The sequence below is a fragment of the Nymphalis io genome, chromosome 17 (assembly GCF_905147045.1).
Source record: "Nymphalis io chromosome 17, ilAglIoxx1.1, whole genome shotgun sequence".
Lineage (NCBI taxonomy): Eukaryota > Metazoa > Arthropoda > Insecta > Lepidoptera > Nymphalidae > Nymphalis > Nymphalis io.
Window position 1 is genome coordinate 6,579,786 of NC_065904.1, and position 18,188 is coordinate 6,597,973.

Consider the following 18,188-nt stretch of genomic DNA (forward strand, 5'->3'; position numbering starts at 1 on the left):
TTAAAAAGTAAACATACTATTGGTCATCAAATTAAACCTTGATTTAAATTTAATGAGACTTCACGGAAAACTGAATAATATAGAAAACTTTCCACGCGAGTCCAACCCGCTAGATCGGTTTTTCTATAATACCGTGTATTTCTAAAAGCGTAATAATAACAACCATGAAATACTTCTCTCTAGTTTTCTTCTTTATAATTTGGCTAATTTATTACACATTTTTTTAGAAAAATACTTATCACAATAATAATTTATTCAAGTAACAAATCATATACAAAATTAAAAAAAAATAAAATACAATTAACACAACTATCTACTAATTATACAATTTATTGATCCAGCTGAAACTTTACAACAGCGGTTTATAAATATACAGTCTATTTTATAAGCATAACATATTTAATGTACGGTCGAAACTTCGAACGGACGGAAGACACATTATGATTTCTATGATTTTCCTGAACGATATCGGCCTCCACAGCCCTTCATAAGGCAGACTCATCAATTGCGCACGACATATTGAATATGTGTGTACACATTGCTAATTTCTAGATAGCGGGCTGTTACTGAAAATTTCTCGACAGAAAATTCTAATAATTTTGGCTTTGACCCTGACTGGGTCAAAGCTATCTGCAACCACTTGATTCAATGAAAGAGTCACAAAGAGGTGTGCAATACATATATACAAGTATTTGTGACACGGATTTTTTTAATATTTATGTGGTTTTTTTTTAAAGTGAGAGAAATACAGCCTGTATAATTTAATAAATTCAACAATTGAAAGAAATATGCATATATCCGTTAAATCAAATTGTTACTGTAACCTTGAATATTTTATATTATAAATTACTTGAAAAATATACAATGACGTTTATCGTTTGTAATTTAATTATATTATTTTTTTAATTTCATCATTTTCCTTTGATTGTTTTAAAATTCAAAAGGCACTGGAAAATTACCATAATGTATGCCTTCGTACGCGTTATATTTAATTTATAGGACTTGGACTATATTACGACTTCTTGTATAGAATATAATGTATAACATATTCTTTGACTGTTCGTAGAAACAAATTAAACGAGTATTTTATTCATTAATTTCCATAAAACATATAATTGACAACAGCTTATAAAAAAAACATAGTTTAGTGGTCAATTATTGATATGATATCATGAAAAGCACAGATTTGGGAAATTATGTTTTCGACAGAAATAATCTCATAATATTACACGAGCAATTCTTTTATATATATCGCGAAAATAACTTTAACTATTTGGTGCAACTTTTGTATTTATATAATGTTTGGCTCATATTTTGCTTCTTAAGTATGTTTGATATACATACGTGTTCCGTGAAAAAAAGCAATTTTTCACAAAAAAAATATAATAGATCGGATATTCTAACACTATGCATCAATACATTAGTATTGTTGCGTTCCGGTTTGAAAGATGAGTGAGCCAATGGAACTACAGGCACAAGAGACTTCACTTTTTCGTTTTCGTTGGCGATGTAACATAAAAAAAACCTAAAATTAGAGCCTAATGAAGCTCACATAGCGGTCGCCCAGGTACTTTTATTAGTTGCACAAAACAGCAAGACATCAATCATTAGAAATATTTACTAACAAATTCTAAAATCAACGCGAAGTTCGATAATGAAATATCAGAAAATGGTTTGAGCTATTGAATGAATACATAATACATCTATTAGTCACCATTCAATTTATTATGGAAAGTTTAGTAAGAAGTTGGCTGGCTTGTTTTGACAAGTGGCGACATCTGCAGCGAGCTTACTTCATATGATCAGTTCACTTTTTTCTGTGCTTTAGCTGAAAGAACATCGGACGATAAAGGTATAAATTAAAGTAATGCCGGTCTATGTATGGTGATAATATGTCGATTAAACGTCATAATAGCGCTTCGATGTCGATAAAGATATTACACCCATATTGAATGAATGAATTTCGATTATATCTTTACAAATACATCGTATTTGCAATAATAACGATTTCTTTCAAATCCTATTACGTTTATTAAACAAATTATATTCGACTACAATTCTTTCTAAATACTTTTACAAATCCGGACAAGAACAGTTGACAGCAACAACTCCCGATTATTCTCGTCTAAGCAAAGGCTGTCAATTTTTGAGTCGATAATCTATAATGTCTCATAACGGAGCAAAGTTTTTGAATGAAAAAGTTTCCTATTAAGGTAGAGCTTATTGCATCACACTGTTCTACGTCTGGAATATGCATATGGAAGAAGTTCATCCCACACATGCAGATTTAATCGGCATGTTTCCCTTCGCTGAGCAAGACATTAATTATAAGCGCAATTAGAGCACAGGAAAACTTGTTCTATCTACTACGTCATCTCGGTTACAGTATGGTACTAAAATTATTAGCATTAAATTCATAGGTAATAATTTTATTGATTCCTGTAACTACAAACTTAAAATTAATTTGGCAATTTTTTATTGGTTCGTCGATAAAAACGTACACAAAGCGAGACATGAAAACATTAACTTTTATTCATTATGATGCGTCATAAAGAGTAATTCTCGCTTCCTAAAAGTACTATTCAAAACAATTTAAAAAACGCCTAATGGACTTATCACGCCTTGAAACTGATATTTGTTATAAGCACATATAAAAAACACGTTCAATAAAAAACAAAATTTTAATGACAGCATGGCTTGAGTAATAAATGGCTATTTAACGATTTAATTTGACGTATATATTTTTTGAAACCTTTACAATATTTTCTTACTAAGAGTATCTGCTATTTTGTACACTACTAACAGTCCTAAATGAATATATTATTTACTTAACATACATTACTTTTCCTTTTAAATATTTACTTATCCACTTAATTTTTTCTTCCAATGGTCTTATAAAAATTTCGCCGATTTTGAAAATGGAATAGATCTCGACTTATGCCATGTCAATTTAAAGTTGCTTATTTATCGTTCTCTTCATTCTCTCCATTCCACTTCTCCACTGGAATCAGCCGATTCCTTTCTATCCTCCGTGTATATGTATAAAGACTATATAAATACATAATCATATTAATTCCTTTATATGCATATATATATATAATGACATCGCTAACAATACATTAATGCATTAGCTTAAACAATTTACAATTATTTGTAATCAATCCCAACTAATAAAAACAGACAATTACTCGTTCTTATCACATCAGGAAAACAAGGTAATTAAAAAACTACAAAACATAAAGAGATTAAAAGTTTAGTAATAATCTGAATAAAGCAATCTTAAGAGCTAAAAAACAAAACATTGAAATTTAACAGAACATTTATAACAAATACAAAATGAAAAGTAATATCGAGAGAGGTATCGAGGAATAAAGCATGAGAAATATGATGAAATGAAGAATAAGGAAGGCTTAATGTTTTAAAATTTATATTTCTTCTAAAGGGAATGGATAGTATACATGTTATGTTATTTATGGACTCCTAGTAAATATCCAAGCTAATGTACAACCCAGGCTTTGTTAATAATTGCTGCAAAAGTATCATACCCTTATTTTCGCCATTACCCCACAACGATAAAAGACATCATACGATACGATACGAATACACCTTTGGAATATTTTATATTACTGCTTATGTCAATTTGAAGTATAAATATTAATATATAAGGCTATTATCGCTACAAATTGGCGTTATATTGTTAAATTATATTCATTTATTCTTACATAGATCTAACTCAATTATATGTAGATAAAATTTTGTTTTGTCCATTTTCTGTATTTTCATAATGATTTGTAATATTTTTGCGAATTGATGTACGACATTGTATACTTGTTTTTGTTTTATATTCTCAAATATAATTTGCTACGTTTTTGTGATCAAACAACCCACAAAAAGGCCAGATAGTTATGTTATTTTAATTTAAAACATGCTTAAAGGAATATGATATGATCGTCTTAGAGCTTGTCTCGATTCCTTGTCCGATCATAGTAATATATCCTAGAATAGTATGTTTGCTCTAACGTTATAAAGTCGCGTTGAAGAATGTTTTGTTAAGTTTGTGATTTCAATAAAATATAATTGCAACACAACGATAAGGTATTTTCGGATATTATTTTTTATTCATTAAATTAAAATATTCTTCATCTACTACATCTACATCGCTAAGACATAGAGCTATACGGGATTTATCATTATGCCCGGCGTCAACAGAGAATCATATAATGTTATATTTCGTTTTAATAAAATTACAATAATAATAACTTAATTTAATTTAATAATATCTTAAAAGGAATCGTCAGTGATTCAAACCTCTGGTACAATAGCCTCACCGAAACGTTAACATAAATTTATGTTAATCCTAGGTAACAATTAACGTTGTTACGTATTAAGCTATTAGCAATTGAGTACTGAATGCTTGACGTTGACACCTATATACAACATAATGGGTGCACTTAGCCTTCAATTGTGTACTGCATCCAGTACAAATCGCTTTGCTCGAGAAGAGATAAAATCTCAATAACACACAAAGGCACTCTCATTAAAACAAATAAAGGAGTATACAGTAAACATTAGTTAATAAAATAAAGAGAATATGTTGTAGTAATATAAAATTAATATAAGGTTATTAGAATCCCGACAAGCATTTTTTTACATAAATACTGAGTCTGTCATCTCATGACATCTCGATTAAGTTGATAATCAAATTGAACAGTATAATTTTAATTTTATGTCAATATAAGGTCATAATAATTCTAATGTATAACATAATATTATGATATTTTTACCTTGTCCTATACTGAAAAAAAAACCATATTTATATTGTAATAAAAAGCTTTAACATAAATAGCGTCTCGAATTTTTTACAACAATTACTCAGGCACGAGGAGAAGGTCGGTCATTAAAAAAAATATTGCATTTAAATCTTTATTAAAAGTGATTTACAAAATGATGAAATAAATCCGAAACCTTTGTTATGTATTTCTAGAATAGTTGGGGATGATGATGCCCTTCTCCCTTGCTTGTTCTTCGTACTTGTTCCTCCATACGCCATCGGGGTCGTACTTGGCACATAATTCGTCCCAGAACTCCTTTTCGTGTGAGATAAGCCGTTCAATAACGGTCGTGGCTCCCTCCTTTTGTTTTTCCGTACATTTTTCACAGCCAGTTTTGAGGGCGTCTTGCATATGTTCTGAAAATAATTATGAATATTTATTCAATTTGGATATTAACGAATTGCGTTTCTTTAATAAGCATTCGTGTCTGTAAACGATGCCAGCCAGGACCCATGAGTCGCTCAACCTTAATGCGTAAACATAGTTACACTAAGCGTTATTATTGTACGTACGTACCACAGGTGTGGTACGGATGAACCACAGGTGAGTGGGAAGGTTTTTCATAGAAAAAATATTATATCACACATATTGGTATATCTTGATTCTAATAAAATTTAATTCTCATTTTCTTGCAAGTACATGAAGCTTTAGTATTTTCCTCTATCAAATAAACTTTAGTAAACAAATCGACTAGCACTTATCCGTTTGAAGTGTTTTTAAAGTATTTTATATTTTAATATATAATATTAACGTCGGAGTAAACATGAACCCACAGTAACAGTACAGTAACAGCCTGTTAATGTCCCACTGCTGGGCTAAGGCCTCCTCTCCCTTTTTGAGGAGAAGGTTTTAGAGCTTATTCCCACGCTTATATATAATTATTAATATATATAATATTCTTCTTTACAAAATATGTATCCGAATATACTTGTAAAGCATGGATTTCGATTATCAAGAGAAATATATTTCTTATATTCTTATACCATAATATATATGTTTTGTTTCAAACAACTTTTTCTCCGTCCCAACCATAGTTATTACAAGTATTAAGTTATTAGATTTCGTTATCTCCTTTGCGTTATTGCCAAGCCAATTATTACACGTGGCAGTCAACCACGTGGGCAAAAAGTCGTGGGTTTAAACAAATAAGGTCAGGCTCCAAAACTGTTAAAGCTAATAAAAATAATAAAATAAGTTAATCAAAAACAAAAGAGTAAATATCTAAATTTTAGTTTGAATATACCTATTACAAGTAAATAGGAAAGAAATAATCATTTGAAATCGATTATCCAATAATAACAATGTAAAGAGATTATTTTGAAAAAAAAAGAACAATATCTGTTTTTAAGAAATCACTACAATTCCTATTTCTCCCTCCAATTAAAGGTAAGCTTGTATTTTTGACAATATCCCAACGCATCAGGATTACACCAGCGGTTTTCACCGTTTTAGGATTTAAACCGTTCCTCTAATAATGTTTGAATTCTTCCTATTACAACAGCACGACCAAAATAAAATAATACTCACCTTTCAACTCCTTGCCTTCGGGAGTGCATTTCCCTTTATCCAGCATACAGTCGACGTATGCTGTTAATAAACTCTTTTCAAAAATCTCTTCCACTCCAATCAATCTACCCCACCAGGCCACGCATAAATCTCGGGGTGGACCGTCGTGCCTGTTGGTGATCGGAAGATGGGGTCCCGGCGGCCACTTCCGGGGGGGTTCGGGGGCCTTTCCGTCCGGCGGATCAGTATATTTTCCCTTTTGGCAACTATTTGGGGAAACACGCCTCCACACTTTGCCCATCCCTATCGTGGCAATACGTCGCTCGCTTCACGTCTCTTTTCCTTATTTATCCAAATGGTAGCGCAACTAAGAAGTAACGGTCGTTCAGCGGTGCACACCCCCACCGTACCCACGCTGTTTGAGGTCGATTTCTCTAACATCCGAGGACTCCACGCTAACCTCAACGCTGTCCACAACCATCTCGAGACAGCACGGCCAGAAATGTTGTTTCTCACGGAGACGAAAATACTCCGCTCTGCCAACACCAGCTACCTTAACTATCCCGGCTACATGCTTGAAGAATCTTTCAAAGCGAAAGCCGGAGTATGCTTGTTCGTCAGGGCGGATAACCTTTTTTATCCATAGGAATTGATATATATATATTTGTCTCCCTCTCTCTTTTTTAATCCTTCGTATGCCGGAGCGCATATATACGCTCCCAATTTTGTACCCGTAGTATGCCGGAGCGTAGATATGCGGTCGACCGTTATCTCATACTTCAAATTTTTTGTATTTTACACTACCTCCCTCTCTCTTTTTTATTGGATTATCATTTCGACCAATCAGCGACGACGAAAATAACGTCGCAACTTCGCGCGCCAACATTATTTTTTCGAATGCTCGCGGCCATATTTGTGAAAATTTCGTAAATTGCAAAATGTTTTTCGAATATAATTAACAACAGTAAAGTGAATTTATTCATGTTAACAAAGGTTCTCGGGTAAGCGTAGAATATATTTGTATATTCTATATATAAAATAGCTTTTTGTACTTCTTCCGCAAAGATTTTAGCTTACCCTAAATAAAACTATTTTTTTTTTTAAACTTATCATTCAATTATAATATTCAGGTGTCAGTTTCAGGTTGTATTCGGCTCTTACTCTCTGTGAACTGATTTTAATGTTTCATATACAAGAAAATGAATAAAATACATAATAATTTTCATAGAGCGAGATTCAAATATACTTTTCATTTTGAACAGATTTTGTTGTTTAAATTTAATAGTCATATTTTTTATTTACACATTAATTACATATTAATTTTACTACTTATATGTAATTACGAAACAAAATGTGATGTTAATTACGAAACAAAGATTTATTGTTTAGATGGAATTAAAACGGATCAAGCTCGGATAATATTTTAGACATTGCCTTTTCCAAAGAGACAAAAAAAGACTCTCTTTCTTAATTATATGTTCTTTCTCTTTCACCTGATAAGTCGGCGGCAGATACACCATTTCTCATGGTGTGTGATGCGGCATACGAAGGGTTAATGAATGTATAGTAAGCTATTAATTCCTTTCTTCCTAACTTCTAAACTTTATATAAATAATGAAATATCACCAAAGTAAATACATTAATAAATACTTAAATTGTTTAATATTACTCGAACGAGCTACCGCAACTGTTGACTCATCTTATTTTCCACGTGCAGAATAGGATATCTTCTCCGCTAGCGTCGGTCTTTTGTTCAATCCTCTTCCAAGATCCCTCCAAAAAGCCCTCTTCTTTTTTTTCATCAAGCGTCCTGTCATTCTTCTTTTTCTTTTTTTCTTTTTCACTGAATGGCCAGTAACATTCTTAGTTGACAGTTATAATATAATACGTAACAACGTTAATTGTTACCTATGATTTTCCATAAATTTATGTTAGTGTTTCGGTGAGGTTATTTTATATATATATAAAAAATAATAAAATTTTAAAAGATATTATTAAACTAAATTAAATATTATATATGATTCACTGTTGACGCCGGGCATAACGATAAATCCCGTACAGCTCTATGTCTTAGCGATGTAGATGTAGTGGATGAAGAATATTTTAATTTAATGAATAAAAAATAATATCCGAAAATACCTTATCGTTGTGTTTCAATTATATTTTATTGAAATCACAAACTTAACAAAACATTCTTCAACGCGACTTTATAACGTTAGAGCAAACATACTATTCTAGGATATATTACTATGATCGGACAAGGAATCGAGACAAGCTCTAAGACGATCATATCATATTCCTTTAAGCATGTTTTAAATTTAAATAACATAACTATCTGGCCTTTTTGTGGGTTGTTTGATCACAAAAACGTAGCAAATTATATTTGAGAATATAAAACAAAAACAAGTATACAATGTCCTACATCAATTCGCAAAAACATTACAAATCATTATGAAAATACAGAAAATGGACAAAACAAAATTTTATCTACATATAATTGAGTTAGATCTATGTAAGAATAAATGAATATAATTTAACAATATAACGCCAATTTGTAGCGATAATAGCCTTATATATTAATATTTATACTTCAAATTGACATAAGCAGTAATATAAAATATTCCAAAGGTGTATTCGTATCGTATCGTATGATGTCTTTTATCGTTGTGCGGTAATGGCGAAAATAAGGGTATGATACTTTTGCAGCAATCATTAACAAAGCCTGGGTTGTACATTAGCTTGGATATTTACTAGGAGTCCATAAATAACATAACATGTATACTATCCATTCCCTTTAGAAGAAATAAAAACTTTAAAACATTAAGCCTTCCTTATTCTTCATTTCATCATATTTCTCATGCTTTATTCCTCGATACCTCTCTCGATATTACTTTTCATTTTGTATTTGTTATAAATGTTCTGTTAAATTTCAATGTTTTGTTTTTTAGCTCTTAAGATTGCTTTATTCAGATTGTTACTAAACTTTTAATCTCTTTATATTTGTAGTTTTTTAATTACCTTGTTTTCCTGATGTGATAAAAACGAGTAATTGTCTGTTTTTATTAGTTGGGATTGATTACAAATAATTGTAAATTGTTTAAGCTAATGCATTAATGTATTGTTAGCGATGTCATTATATATATAGGCATATAAAGGAATTTATATGATTATGTATTTATATAGTCTTTATACATATACACGGAGGATAGAAAGGAATCGGCTGATTCCTTGAATTGATGATAATTTATTAGTCTATGAGCACCTTTTTGTTTTCACATATCGTATGTTAGACGACTCTAATTATCTTCAAAATAATTCTCGGACATCGGCCAGCCCCACATACCCCCCCACTGTTCCCGTGGGGGAAACGCGTAATGCTTTTTTCCGGCGAAAAAAAAAACGACTCTAATTATATAAACGCAATTAAATTTAACAATTTTCGAATAACATTAATTACGTTTTTCGAATAACATTAAATAATTATTTTAAATATTTATATGTTAGCTACAAAGATTTGTAGATTTAATTCCGAAGGTCAGGTAAAATCTAAATTGTTCCAAGAATATATAATAATTAGTTTTAATAACTTATTTAGGTATTCGCTTATAGACATTTTGATGTTTTTTTTTATTAGGGGAATATATTAAATATTACACATAGCACATCAAAAATGTGATGTATATGTTATCCGTACTTGAAACTTGTATAGTACCAATTATTTATATAGAGTGCCCAATAAGGACTGGAAAGGCAAAGGATTAGTTATGTTAAAGCCCATATCCCGTAGCTTTTTTTTTTTTTTTATATTCGCCGGGAGGGCAAATGACTCTACTCCACCTGATGGTAAGTGGTAGTAGAGTCCAAACGCGACGACGGCCAGTACAGACGGGAAAAACGTTCTGCACTAGCCGCCTTCGCCTTGCCGGCCCGCAAGATGCCTCTTCACGCCTCGTTTGAAGGAACCCGGGTTGTAAGAGGAGGGGAACACGTGAGCTGGTAAGGAATTCCATTTTTTGGAAGTGCGACAAAGAAAGGAGTTGCCAAATTTCTTTGTACGCGATGGAATTGATGTCACAGTTAGGCGGTGACATCGAGAACCAGCTCGCGTGAACTTAAGAAGGAAGGGGGAAGCAGGGATTAGAGAGAATAATTCCTCAGAGCACTCGCCGTGATACAGTCGATAGAAAGCGCTCAGTGCTGCTATCTCACGACGCAATTGTAAAGGTTCAAGGGTGTTTGTGACCTTTACGTCACCAATAATGCGTACGGCACGTCGCTGCAACCGGTCCAAGGTCTCAAGTAGGTACTTAGCGGAGCCATCCCAAAGGTGCGAGCAATATTCCACGCAAGACCGTACCTGTGTTTTGTACAGCAGGCACAGTTGTTGAGGCGTGAAAAAGCGCCGCACCTTGTTCAGAACTCCGAGTTTCCGTGAAGCTGTTTTTATAACAGCCTCGATGTAATCCCTTGGACTAAGGTCGCAGCGAACGTCAATCCCCAGCATGGCGATTTTGCTTTATATCACCAGCGGAGTACCACAGAGGGAGGGAAGAGGGGAAAATATTGACTTTTTCGCCGTGAGAGCGCATACCTGTGTTTTCTTGGCATTAAACTCAACAAGATTATCAGAGCCCCATTTGGCGATGAGCTCTAACGTCCTATCGAGTTCAATGACAAGATTCTCCCGCCTCTCCTCAGTTTCCGCCCGCCCAGCCACTGCGCGTCCGTGGTATCCACCATGCACTGTACTATCATCTGCATAGCAATGTATATTCCCAAGGGAGAGCATATCATTGATATGCAAAAGAAAGAGTGTGGGAGATAGCACAGATCCCTGGGGGACCCCAGCATTCACTACATAGAATTGTGAAGCGCAACCATCTACTAAAACACGAAGGCTACGCTTGTGTAGGAAGCTGGCAATCCAGGTGCATAGCTGAGCAGGCAGACCATATGCCGGTAGCTTGGAGAGAAGACTTCTGTGCCAGACCCTGTCGAAAGCCTTGGAGATATCGAGGCTGACAGCCAACGATTCTCCATGCTTGTCGATAGCTTCACCCCAGAGGTGTGTTACGTACGCTAGAAGATCACCTGTGGACCGTTTTGGTCGAAGCTTCTCCAATCCTATAAAATTCGGACTCGGTGAATCGAGTGGGTATCTATTGATTCAGTAAAGGTTCCAAATTAGATTATACATACGTAAATAAAAAAAAAAGAAAAGATTACTGATGATGGAAGATGAGTTAAAAAAGATTATTAGAAGACTAAGACTCTTTATAGTGAATAAATCAATCAACAATTAGGTATGCGCTCCGATGCCAATTTTACTTCATAGTTGTAGTTTGGCGCATTATATGTACATATATTATACCGAATTTTATTTCTTGTTCTTATATTTTGATGATTAATTAATATTTATGATAGACGAGTGATTTAATTTTGGGAACAAAAACTTGAATATTCTAAAATTAAATTTTATAGTTTTGCTTTGGCGCAAAGGAAGTAAGATATTACATTTATCCGCAAAATAAAATTAGTATATTATTACGACTAATAATGTGTCACAAAACACAAAAACCCTTCAATATTCCAGTTAATAATAAATATATTTTAAAGAAACTTCAATTCTCAATTTGCGACTATTTTAAAAGTTTCCATTGATACTGCTTATAGGTCTACTCATTCATATATAATTTGTTTACGTTTTCTAAGGATTTGACTTTAATTTAGAATGACATTTCAAATAACTTTCGTTCAACTCAAACAGGGTTACAAATTCACCAATTAAAAACATGAGAAATAAACAAGTTATTTATTCATGTCATCAATAGTCTAGTTATATTGAAATCTAATCTGAACTGGAATCCTTTATTTCATTTCAAAATTATTTAACAAAATTTCAAAGGACATTTCCTAGAAGAGCGAATATACTTCATGAGTACGAAATTATCTTAATTTTTGTGCAATTATATTATTTACGTCATGGTTACGCGCCGAGCAATATAATGTTGGTTTGTTTTTTGTTAAGGTTTTTAATGTAATAATATTCAGTTGTTTTACATCGCATATTGTTATTTTTTTTAAATACTTTATGATTATCTCAATCTGTCTGCAGGTTTTAATTTTATTTGTTCAAATTTTATGGTCCATTATAATGGATTTTATAAAATATGGTACAAAAAATAGACTTAACGGACCTTCCCTGCTAGTCAGCTATACAGTGGCCATAGCCAAGTTACTTTCGTTTCATATCGAATCTCTTTCTACAATTGTTAACGCCTTGGCGTAGGCGATTTTAGAAAACGATAAGTTGGTAGTCAAATTGACACGAGTAAGTCGATCGCTCATTCTACAATGTACTTAGAAAAAACCTACACTTTAGTCTATGGTAGCGTTCTTAAACACGTCAAACTAACGTCAAAGTTGCAGTTGTGTATTTTGTGCGCGAGTGGAACTCTTGTTTGAATTGAAGTTGGAAGAATATTTGTTTTAAGTGTTAAAAAAGTAAGTAAATGAAACAGGGTATATGTTCTTGTAATTGGTTTATAACAATATCACAGTGCGGAATGTAAATTTAAACATTACTGTGACTTGAAATTTTATGTTATTATCCTAATTAAGGATGAAAGATACCTTAAATGATGTGATAATTTTTATAGAATGGAATATAAATCTCGAGCAAGCCCAGAACAGTTTGCAGCTTTATTGGAATTCATGGAAAGGTACGTAAATTATTACTTATTTCGTAAATATATTCCTTTGTTATTTGAAAATCTATCATACTCTGGCACTTGAAAGTTTGGAACATAAACAATGACGTGATACGCGACATGAACTAATATTACTACTTACGGAAAAAACAATACAATAATTGTGTTCGATTCTTTACTTAATCAATAAACCCTTTGTTTCTCTGAAATAGTTTTAACTTGTTCTAGTTATGGCGATATAACGAGGCCCCATCAAGAGCTCTAAGGCCGAATTAAAGCTGACCGACTGTAGCGGGAATTAGAAGAATTGTTAAACGCCATAGGTAGAGGAGTAGTAAAGCAAACAGACAAATGAAAAAAAGTAAGATTCTAACAAAAACCACTGTAAAAATATTATTTTATGGTTTTCTATTATTGTCATTCATTCATTTCATTATTATCAATCAGCTTACTTTCATGACAAAAATTATCAAATAACGTCCAGGTTCGGGCAGACTGGAAAACTAAGACTAAAAAAAAGCTTTGGCAATATGTGGTAAGGCTTCTGGTACTGGTGGTGGTCCAAGCAGCAGACAATCTCTTACTGCTTCAGAAGAGAGGGTGTTGGGCATAATGGGTTTGACTGCTGTTATTGGTCAAGCTGGAATTAAAGAGTGAGGCTTTGATGCTTGTTTATTTTTTGCTTGTGGTTATTGCTTATTAGTGTATTTTCTTATATAAGCAAATGCATTCATGTTCTTCATATATTTCAGGCTCCACCATCAGAGATAAACTCTCTACCATCCCTGACCAAAAAATCTGAACATAACATATAGTTATTTATTTTCAGCAACAACATCAGTATTTACTGCCCCTTCTTCACTGCCACTTCCTCCACCACCATTGCTCACGCACAGGCCGGGTTCAAACACCCTTCGAACGAACCAAAAGCGAGTTTGTGGCTGTTGAGAATCGCCGGCTGCAATTAGAGGTAAACTGGAAAAGAAATAACTATCAGAGGGACTGGAAAGGCTACGATTGGAATCGAGAAGAATTGAAATAGAAGAAAACCATAATCAAATTTTAAGTCATTTAGCTAATACTGTAGACAAATTGCTAGAAATTTTACCGCAGTTGAGACCATCATCAGTTCAACAGATATTCCATAAAATGTCTGATGTAGTAATAGTGGTCTCAGCTGTGGGATATGAACATTTCAAATTGCCTACAATATTAGTTTTTTTTATTTTTTTTTTACTTTATCATTTTATTTCTTTCGATTAGTATAAATGATCTTTTTGTTGTAGTATAATATTTGTTGTGTAAACAACATCCTAATTTTTAATTTAACCCTTAGCCCACCAGTGGAACATTCACAGGCTGTTACTATTATTTATTTAATATCTGAGTATATTACATTCAAAATACAATTAACTGGACCTGTTCAAAAGACAAACAATATCTTATTATTAATATTTATATAAGATAAATTAAATGTAGAGTACAGAAAAATTTCAATTTATAATTAGGAAATGTAAAATAAAATCTTATTAAAGCTTAAAATAATCTTACTATATCCTATTCAATAAGCAACTCAGCATGGCTCTTCCTTGGATTACTTCACTTTGGCTACCTACAGACACAGAGAGTGTGGGATTTTGCATGATTAATATAATCATGCAAAATCCCCATTATCATGTGCAGCAGGAAGTGGTTGTGGTGGTGGCAAGCCAACTTGCAAAGCTATATTATTTAACACACAACATGCCATTGTAATGTTACTAGCTACATGAGGATGACAGTGCATAACCCTGTCTTTAAGCAAACATCTCCACCATGCTTTGAGTAATCCAAAACAGAGCACAATACAGTTACGGCTTTGCACATGCATTTGAGTGTATCGGTCTTCCCTAGAACCTTGAACTGCATTGAGGATAGGTGTCATAAGCCAAGGGCGATGCGGATATCCAGTCACCTGAAAAATAAGTTTAAAATTTAGTTAGTCACAAGTAAACTCCTTAGGTTAGATCTTTTTACTATTATAAATACCTACCTAATAATAATGCCATAATTGCTCATTATATTGATGAAGTTCATGCATATATGATTCAACTCTACTAGAAGACCATATATGTGAATCATTAATGCATTTACATTTAAAATTAAAAGATTACTATCACAAACCTACAAAACCACAAATATTTAGGAAACGAAATTTATGATAGATAAGTAACAAAAAATAGGTAATACTATATTATGGAAATGTATTTAGCAATTTTTAGTATTTTAGTCTGAATGTGTTTTTATTATTACACGTGTAAGTGTAGTGACTACTGATGGTACTTAATAAATAAATAAATTATCAATCACATTATTAAGCACTTACCCTAACTTTTAGGGGAATCTCTTTTGTTGCTTTTAACGAAATCTTGTGTCGGAGTTCATGACAAAGGGCTTTGAAAGTTGATTTGTCTAGCCGAAATTGCTGCACAAATAAAGTTGCCGGCATTTCGCGTATTGTCTCCATGCACTGACGATTAATGTCTCTTTTTCGGCGCCTAAACCACACTTCTTCATTATGAGCTCACCACAACATATTTAAAGTGTGCATTTTAAAAGGTAATATTAGTCCAAAAATATTTTTAATAAACAAAACACTTCTCGGTCATCATATAAGACACAATTTTTTAGCGTTAACTCTTGAGTCTCCGAGATTACTTAGTTATCGTTCAAAAACTTCGACTACGTTTCGTCAGCGCTTGTCAAAACTGTAACTTGTTTGTGTAACTTGTCAAAACTGTAACTGTTCTACATGACAATACTTTACAGAAATAACTTTAATGAGTAAAATAACCGAGGTATCCCAGTCGTTGGAACATAATAATTTAAACCAAAGATTGCGAATTCAAAATAGGCGATGCACTATTGAGTTTTAACGTAGAACCGGGTGGTCGAATTACGTCTAATTCTTCTTCTCACAAAGAAGAGGAAGCCTTAAGCTCTGCTCCGACATTTGAAGGCTGTTACTTTAACAAAAAAAACTTTATGATATAGTAGTTTACTAGTGGAAGAGCTTTGTGCAAGCTTGTTTGGGTAGGTACCACCCACTCATCAGATATTCTACCGCAAAACAGCAGTACTTGGTATTGTTGTGTTCCGGTTTGAAGGGTGAGTGAGCCAGTGTAATTACAGGCACAAGGGACATTACATCTTAGTTCCCAAGGTTGGTGGCGCATTGGTGATATAAGCGATGGTTAACATTTCTTACAATGCCAATGCCTATGGGCGTTGGTGACCACTTACCATCAGGTGGCCCATATGCTCGTCCGCCTTCCTATTTTATATATATAAAAAAGTTGATTGATAGATTAAGTTAATTTAACAGAATATTCTATTTACAACATTCCATATTACAATAAAAATTAATAAGGAAAGAATCAAAGAAAAATAATGGTGTAAAAATCAAAAATAATCCTACGATTACCATAGTAGGATTATTATTTAAGAAATCGTAGATTTACGCTATTGCTTTTATATTATTAACAGGCGCTAATGAACTATTTGGCTCCTAAACAAATATAATACCAATTAGGAAGATGTAAATTAAAAAAAAGTGTTATTTTTTTGTACTAAAATAATCTTTAAATGATTACAATAACATTTGTGGAAAAATTATGATTATATCATGTACACTTTTTCTTTTATAAGCAAATCAATTTGGGCGCTCTCGTATAATTTCTGCTCCGTCAGAGTTTTGACTGTGACGTCACTTCGCCCATTCGTTATCGCGGGCGAATCTTGCGATACGCGCATTGATAATTTCGTATTTATTTATCCCTCTTTGTGATTTGACGCCCCAAATACATAATATTAGAATGATTATTAATATATTATTTTATGCTAAAATAAGAGCAGTATTTTCACGTAGACTAACAAATAATCTACCAAAAGTCGATCTTATGATTGCGGATTCTTTCACAAATCATGCGAAATATATTAGTAAGCTTATTGTTTATTTTAATCTTTTGTTAATGCAGATTGATCATAACTGTGATCGGTAATAAGTCACTATTCTTCATTCCGATACTAGAGCTTTCTGTTTTCGATAGATGATAATATCGATATAGAATTTGATATACATTTCCTACATTTTAATTTTACGTACACAGTTCGAGGCGCGATAGTTACGAGATAGAGATCATCAGAAACAAATTTACAATAATATGCTGTGGATATTATTGTAAATTTGTTTCTGATGCAAATAAAATTAATAATTTCGAATGTGAAGGATGCAAACATACTATGTTAGGATGCAAACTGAAAAATGTCGGCTTAGGCTTTTCTTGAAGGTTTCTAAATCGCCGGCTAATATGGTACCGCAGAGTGGCTGTGCGAGGCAGGAAATGCTTTAAAAATAGCGCTGTAGTAGTAGATTTCCAATAATCGAGATGTTATGGATGGAATTTAGAATTTAGACGCGATTTCCGGTGGTGAAAGATGTGTAGAATATGGCGTCAATGTATGGATGTAGCTTGATGTATTTGACTATGGCGTCAATGTTCCATACATGTGGCTTGATTTTTGATGATTTCGTGAATTTGTACGTAGAAGTAAAACTCATTTGACGTAACAAACTTTTATGTATTTAAATAATATTACATTTGAATCGTGAATAGCGAACAATATAGAAAATAATATGAAATAATAAAAATTGTGAAAAATTGTGTGCATTGACAGCGGACGGCCATACAGAAGTGTCAATTTAAGTTTTTTTTCTTAAACTTAATGGCGTGAGCTCCGTGACATCCGATACTCCTTTGTTGCTGTCATTTTCATACACTTAATACACTAACATTCTTAACAGATGCGATAGAAGATGCAGAGTGATAATATCTTTTCCGCCCAGAGATGAGAGCAGTACTTCATGTGGGGCTGAATTTTCACCTTGTAGAAATTTAGGCGAAGAGCCGACGTGAAGTACTGAATTACCTTGTTGAGCACGCAAGTCTAAATTGGCTTCACTTTCCAATAGACCGCGGAACCTAACGTCCTAATACTGGATTTGGTAGCAAGGCGGTATTCTCAAAATGATCCCCTCATTATAACAAAAGGTGTCATTTTAGAAGTCATCACGCTAACTTGTGTTGTATTGGGGTTGAGT

The 18,188-nt window shown here is 33.0% G+C and overlaps 1 protein-coding gene and 1 long non-coding RNA gene across 2 annotated transcripts; one reads left to right on the forward strand and one right to left on the reverse strand.

Moving 5' to 3' along the window:
• Positions 1-4,970: 4,970 nt before the first annotated feature.
• LOC126774728 (allergen Tha p 1-like) lies at positions 4,971-6,507 on the reverse strand (the record flags this gene model as incomplete). The annotated part of the gene is made up of 2 exons (XM_050496264.1): positions 4,971-5,188; positions 6,360-6,507. Coding segments are annotated over 2 exons (366 nt in total), but the record flags the coding sequence as incomplete, so codon positions are not given.
• A 6,367-nt stretch (positions 6,508-12,874) lies between these two features.
• On the forward strand, positions 12,875-14,992 carry LOC126774923 (uncharacterized). The gene is made up of 3 exons (XR_007669843.1): positions 12,875-13,060; positions 13,277-13,409; positions 13,878-14,992. It is a non-coding gene; the product is annotated as an uncharacterized LOC126774923 (long non-coding RNA).
• The last annotated feature ends 3,196 nt before the right edge of the window (positions 14,993-18,188 follow it).